The sequence below is a fragment of the Octopus bimaculoides genome, chromosome 23 (genome assembly GCF_001194135.2).
Source record: "Octopus bimaculoides isolate UCB-OBI-ISO-001 chromosome 23, ASM119413v2, whole genome shotgun sequence".
In the NCBI taxonomy this organism is placed as follows: Eukaryota; Metazoa; Mollusca; class Cephalopoda; order Octopoda; family Octopodidae; genus Octopus; species Octopus bimaculoides.
In genome coordinates, this window is record NC_069003.1 from 37,235,157 (window position 1) to 37,241,939 (window position 6,783).

The following is a 6,783-nucleotide window of genomic DNA, read 5'->3' on the forward strand; positions in this document are numbered from 1 at the left end:
CCCCCCCCCCCCCCCCTCCTCTCTTGGCAAGTATCTATCCCAACTGGGAACATTACCAGTTATGTTTAACTGGGAGGGAGTGGTGTCTTGCTAAGGAAGTATTATTGATAGTTTCCAGTTCATGCAGAGTCTAATATTTTGGTCAAGATCCTTTCAAGGGGGTTAGCTTTTGTTATCAATAGTGTGGACATCAAAATGGGCATTTTTTGAGAAATTTTGAAATCACACTTATTTTAAAAAATACTATTGACACTGCCGTTATAGCAGCTAACCTGGCTACTGCTCAGAAAGGGTCTGCCATATGCTAAATAGCTCAGAGTGCGACATTTTATTAATATTGGATTGGCAGAATAATTCGGTGGTGTTGTGTATCTCTTCTGCATTGAAAATCATCCAAAGTCATTTAAGTCTTTCCTGCTTGATGCACTCAGTTGTTCCGTCTCGAGTTTCTGGTCTTTTGTCTTTGGTAAGTAAAATAATTCTTTAATATTGTTTTTAGGTAAAGATTGCTGAAAAAATGGAGGCCGAGGAGGAAAAATCTGTTGACACGGTCAAGGAAGAGTGTGCAAAGAAGGAGGAGGAGAGTGTAAAGTCGGACAGCGGTGAGGTTGTGGCTGAGAACAAGAATTCCAGTCAAGAAAATGAAGATGCTGTGAATGAGCAGGATGAAGAACCACAATGTAAGAGTTTCATTTTACTTCTTCAACTTTGGCTTCTATTTATTGAAGTCTCACTGGTTGGTGTCTTTTGCATCCTATGGCATCCAGTGTGGTGCAGTTGCACATCACTTGATGCAAACCAGACTGGAAATATAAAGTCGTGTTTGAGTTGGTATGTTGCTGCCAGATGAACTAAAGGCATTCCTATAGTAAATTCCACTTAGATACCCTTCCAGGATTGTTCAAGTAGCAACCGAATAGTGGATCACCATATTGACTAATCCCTTATCCCATTCCCCTACCTCAAAACAAAGCTTAGCTCCTTCTGCCTGTGACAGAAATCATTATTTTAGCAGTGAGATTAACAAGGCTAAATGACTGACCAGGGGTGAGGTAAGGTCTTTTATCTATACAGATATCACGAGTAATTTGTGAGTACCTTTCATTAATTTAGAGCAGTGATTTTTCAACCTGACAAAAAGCCATTTTCCTCTCCCTCTTTATTAAGGAGAAGACTAAAAGTTTTCCTTCACTCAATTCTTCTTTCTTCCCTTTGGTGTTGGATAGTCATCAACATTTAATGTCTGTTTTCCTTGCTGGCATGGGTCGGTCAGCTTGACAGGAACTGGCACGGCCAGGAGAGCCACACCAGGTTTCATAGTCTATTTTGGCTGGATTTGGTTTCTACAGCTCGATGCCCTAACCAGTTAATTTTAATTAACTCGACACAGTTTGTCCCCTGCTAATCTTCTCACCTTATAAGAAATAATACATTTGTTGTTTTCCGTCCCTTTCATTGGGGGGGGGGGGTGCTCCTATTTGGCTTTGTTGTGTGGTTAATTCTTTTTGTTGATTCTATCCTTCTTTCAATTCACATCTCCTCTTTGGTTCTTTTTTGTTTATCCTTTACTTAATGTGAAATCCTCTTTTTGAATATTATTTCAGTGGGTCTGTTAGAACGGCCTGTTGTCATTGAATCAGGTAAGCGGGAGAAGAAGAAAGTAGAAAGGCTAGAGATGTCAGTAACTTCAGCTAACGACAAGAAAAAAATCCTCATTCCAGAAGGCACAGGAGAGAAACTCGGTGACTGTCCCATCAGTGAGTAAAACCCTTTTCATTTCTTCACCCTTCGGCATTCGGATTAATTTATCAAATGTGAATTGATCACATATTGTCTTGTAGCTTTGAGATTTTGAAGATATGATTGTTTATTTTTAGACTGACATTGTAGGATAAGTGTGAGTAGTTGGTTCTGGCCAGATTCAATATAAGGCATGTAGAATATTTAAGCCGGACATGACCAGTTTAAATGCTAAAGGGTTAAAAGAATTTTCTCACCTGCCACCCACCTGACTGCCATGAGCAATATTTTTAGGTGCAGGAATGGCTGCAAGGTTAAGGGGTTCGTTTTGCAACCACATGCTTTCCTTTGCTATCATGAGGCATTAAAGATGAAAGCAAGGGTCTGTTAGAGTTGTGAGAGCTACAATGCTGTATGGTAGGGGAGGGGGGAGATGGCAATTTTGAGAAATGGGGGGGGGTGAGGCTGTTTGATAAAAGGAGGACTGAGGATTTGATGGAATGCTGGGGTTGGAGGGATCAGTGGAATGGGTGGCATGGGCAAATGGAGTGAGGTGACTAAAACCTCCAAAGCAGGGCCTCAGTGTAACCTCAGTCCAGTGACTGGGACAAGCAAAAGAAAGAAAGATGGCCGTTTGCTTATTCCATTTACTGTGACTAAAGTGGGGCACCAGAATAACAGCAACCTCTCACATCAACACCAACAAGGCTTTGCTCATCTTTTGATTTTGTAAGCCTTACCTATCTGTCACGCTTTTTTTTCTTTCTCTCTCTCTCTCCTTAGCTTTTGAGGAGATTTTTGCTACGATATCAAGCAAGTTAGCACTAGTGTATTTTAATAAAATCAATTTTAACTTTCTCTCAAAACTTTCTATTTTCAGTTGAATACCAATTGAATCGGGTAAAGGCAGAAAATCTGAAGATTATTCACCGTGCATTGTTTGACCGGCCAGGAGCGGTGAGGGCTTTCTTTCATTCCTTGTCGTTTCTTTATTTCTCTCCTATTGTTGTAACAGATGTTGGCATAACCATGGGGTTAAGCAGCTCACTTTACAATCCACAGGTCCTGAGCCTGATCTCACTAAACAGCCCCTTGGGCATGTGTCTTCTACCAGAGACTCCCTTGATGGGGAAATTTGGTCAGCAGAAACTGTATAGAAACTCATCGATGTGTGTGAGAGAGAAAATTGATCAGCCCGTTTATCTCCCCTTTCCTTAGCACTCTACCCTAGGTGTGTCCAATTGTCAAGAACGCCAAGCACCCTGGCCCTGCCCACTATCACTTTATTGTAATCAATATCTCCTACAGTGAAGGAAACAACAGTGTCCTCCATCACCTTGAATCTCTCCCCCACCATTCGTGGCTCCTCGTACAGTTTCCATAAGGCCAGCCAGATCCATTGTCGACCTACTCTCGCCCGTCATCCACCATTGAGCTTTTAAAGAAATTTGATGAAAGCAGTGTTGTTGTCCTCAGCATTAGAAAAGCTTTCGTGATGGCTGGCATGTGAGACTCCCATCAAAAGCTACCGACCCCTGTGGCTTCCATTTCTTTCTCTTTGATTTGGAAAGGAGAGAAAATGATGGATAAAGATTGAAAAATTAAAATTGGATTCTCTGCTTTTTGTGTGTATTTAATATTGTTGTTCTTTTTCTTTCAGCTGGTTGAAATTAAACGTAATATTCGAAAATTCAATGGATTTGATTTTGGAAAAGATGACAAACGATTTGACAAAAAAAGGGCTCTGTTAGCAAAGTATGTTCATTTCACATTTTAGATGTTGTTGTTGTTGTGTTGGTTTTCATTTGCTAGGAATGTATACAATGTTTGCTGTGTATCACCTCCTCTTTATGAACGTGATAGACAATAGTGATGTTAAGAGGGAGATTTGGGTGCTATTTCTAGCCGGCCAGTCGAATGTTGTAGGAATCCTCTTCTGCTTCAAACTTTTTTGTATAATCCTTTAGCATTTAAGCCAGCCATATCCATCCCAAACATTCTGTTTTGTACTCAAATTAGCCAGATCCAGCCTCTTACACCAACCCCCCATGCTTTTATTCTAGAAATAGAGAATCACATAATCGAAACATTGAACGTCTGTGACTAATTCAATTTAATGTGCATCAATAAATATTGCATTTGACAATGGCAGTTTATTAATGTCGGGATTCTGGCTATCGAACGAGTGAGGTCGTTGAATACAGAAGACTGGGAAGGGTTTGACGTAGGTAGGCCTTTGTCTTCTAAGAACGACGGAATGGTATCCGTTGTTAGTTGCTTTAGTTGTGAACCTTGCTTGGTCAGGAGTCAACTATGTTTAAATATCCTTCCAGAGCCTTGTTTTCAACTGGAAATAACTGTGAATAGTAATAATCCTTTCTACTATTGGCACAAGGCCTGAAATTTGCGGGGAGGTGGGGCCAGTTGATTTGATCGACACTTTAATGTGTTACATTAAATAAACACAACCTTCATTATTCATAAGACAATACTGATGCTATATGCACAAGTCATTGGGGTTGTTTGCTGGCTTTATATGCCCCCCCCCCTCATGGCTTCATAACATATATGGTTTTATCACAATTATATTTTTTGGCCTAAAATCCTGTGTCAAACTTTTTCTCACGTATTTATTGTACAGGGCGGGAAATAAGCAGAATCAAGAGAGGGTTCGACAAATTGTCCTGCTGCATTGAGGTGTTCAAATCCCAGTCACATCAATTTTGCTTTTTATGTCCTCCTGAGATAATCACCAGCTGAATGTTGCACGATGATGACTACATCCATCCTTCAAATTTGAGGCCTTCTTCCTAATGTTTCCACTGTGTGTTCATCTCTATGCTTTGGGGGTTTTTTTCAGTCTTGTAGTTGTTTTGTTGTGTTCAAATCTCTCTCTCTCTCTCGTTATAGTGTTTCATTCCTGCAACGCATTATTATAGGGATTTTTTCAATTATTTATTCATTCCAGGAACACTACGGCATCGCTGAGAAAAATATGTGAAATTCTGGGGCTGGAAAGAGGAGGAGCAAAAGATGAAATACTCAATAAGATAATGGACTTCCTTGTGAAACCAAAGGATACAGGCAAAAGTGTTCCTAAACCGAAAAAGAAACGTTAGTGTTTTCCCTCTCCCTCCTTTTCCATTCTTTGTCCCCTTGCTGTCTGCCCACCTTTAATCTTATCTTTGCATCTCACTCGCATCTGAAATATAAAAAGTGTTTCAATTGATATTGAAAGTAATCAAGAATTTGGAGGTTATTCGTTGTTTATATTTGTTATGCCTCCAGGCATGAAGGGGAGCAATAAAAGTTCACCCCTGCTGCCTATATGGGGCCGCACCTTGGCAGCCCATTATGCAGTTGTCACTTTCCTTTGTTGTGGTTTCGATTTTTGACCTGGACAACATGTATCCTTGAGCAAAACACTTCATTTCACATTGCTCCGGTCCACTCTGCTAGCAAAAGTGAGTAACCCTGCGGTGGACTGGCATCCTGTCCAAGTGGAGAATTTATTCACCATGGCAACCAGGAAACAACCTTTTCAGCCTATTGGACTTGGAAAGGATCTTTATCCTGTGTCCTTTTATATGTATAATTAATAAATGATGTTATTAGTTTCAAATTTAAATAAAAGTGACACTCAGAAAAAATATTTTAGTTAGAAGCATAAAAATGAAGGCTAAATTGGTGTCTGGAAGCATCCACTGTTCTATACTTGCATGGATGGAATTAATTGAGCCAGGTGTTCTACAGCTGGATACTCTTCCTGTTGCCAACCCTTGCCTGTTTCCCCAATGGCCTAATATGTTCTCCACAGAATGTTTGAAATCACAAAAACTCAGAGGATTTGGGGTCAGCTGTTTGTCAATGGTTAACAGTCCATCCTGCAATGTTTTATTGTTCATATTTGCTTTGAAGCATTGGTTGCGGCCTTTTCATTTTCCTTTTCTTTCTTCTCTTGGGTATCCATCACTTTTTCTGCAGGGAAATCTGGTGAAACCAAGTCAAAGAGCAAGCCCAAGAAAAACAAGAAGAAATCATCTAGTTCTCAAAAGAAGAAAGTGGTGTCGTCCGACTCCTCTGAGTCTGATTCTGACGAGGAGGAGGAGGAAGAAGAAGAGGAACAAGAAGATGAAGAGAGTGAACAATCAGAAGAAAGTGAAGAAGAAGTAAAAGTAAGTTTTGTAGTTGTGCCATTATTATTATTCTCTTCCTTCAGTTCCATCAAGCATATCTGGTCACCAAAAGTTGGTGTGCCTCTCTTTTTGTCAGGTTTGTTTGCTTTGTTGTCTACTCTGATTTTCAAAAGTTACTAAAAGCTAGGAAATCATTTTTCTTTATCTTCATGAATGGCCACTTGATGAGATACGTCTCTTGAATGCTTTTTACAAATCATCATCATCACCATCTTCATCGTTTAACATCCACTCTCCTATAGTCACATGGGTCAAACGGCATAATATTTACAGTTTTTCTGATCATTGATTGGGTTATTCCTGACTAAAGACCCCTAAGGTAGGTGTGGCTATGTGGTAAAGACTATGCTTCCCAACCACATAGTCTCAGGTTCGGTTCCACTGCATGGCACCTTGGTCAAGTGTCTTCTGCTATAGCTCCATGCCGACCAAAGCCTTGTAAGTGTACCAGAAACAAGGAAAAACCTGTTTGTGTGTGTTACTGTCTCTTTGGCCTTGGCATTGTACGGTTGTTGTTAGCAAATGTCAGGGTCACACAAGCTGTGTCCTTCATTTCCAATCTTCCCTGCAAAAATGTGTCTGGTCATGGGGAAGTATTACTTGAAGTGGTGACAAGAAGGACATCCAGCCAAAGGAAAATCTGCCTCGACAAATTCCATCCAACCCTGTGAGTCTGGGAAACTGGGCTTCGAAATGGTGCTGGTGACAGTCAGCAATGAAGCCAATAGGGGGTGGGGGCTATAGATGACAATGTGTGTGAAGGGATTTCACAATGATGGAAATACCACAAGCAGTGTATTGTGACAGGTGTCATTGCAATCTGGGCACCTTGTATGTTAGCCGGTCA

At 40.6% G+C, this 6,783-nt stretch overlaps 1 protein-coding gene across 1 annotated transcript in view; it reads left to right on the forward strand.

Moving 5' to 3' along the window:
- The window catches only part of LOC106869008 (protein DEK), a 19,126-nt gene that overhangs the window by 7,937 nt on the left and 4,406 nt on the right, over positions 1-6,783 (forward strand). The window contains exons 2-7 of the mRNA XM_014914502.2: positions 500-680; positions 1,605-1,757; positions 2,621-2,697; positions 3,401-3,495; positions 4,709-4,854; positions 5,725-5,915. Coding sequence (XP_014769988.1) covers positions 500-680; positions 1,605-1,757; positions 2,621-2,697; positions 3,401-3,495; positions 4,709-4,854; positions 5,725-5,915 — 843 coding nt within the window. The remainder of the gene's footprint in view (positions 1-499; positions 681-1,604; positions 1,758-2,620; positions 2,698-3,400; positions 3,496-4,708; positions 4,855-5,724; positions 5,916-6,783) is intronic.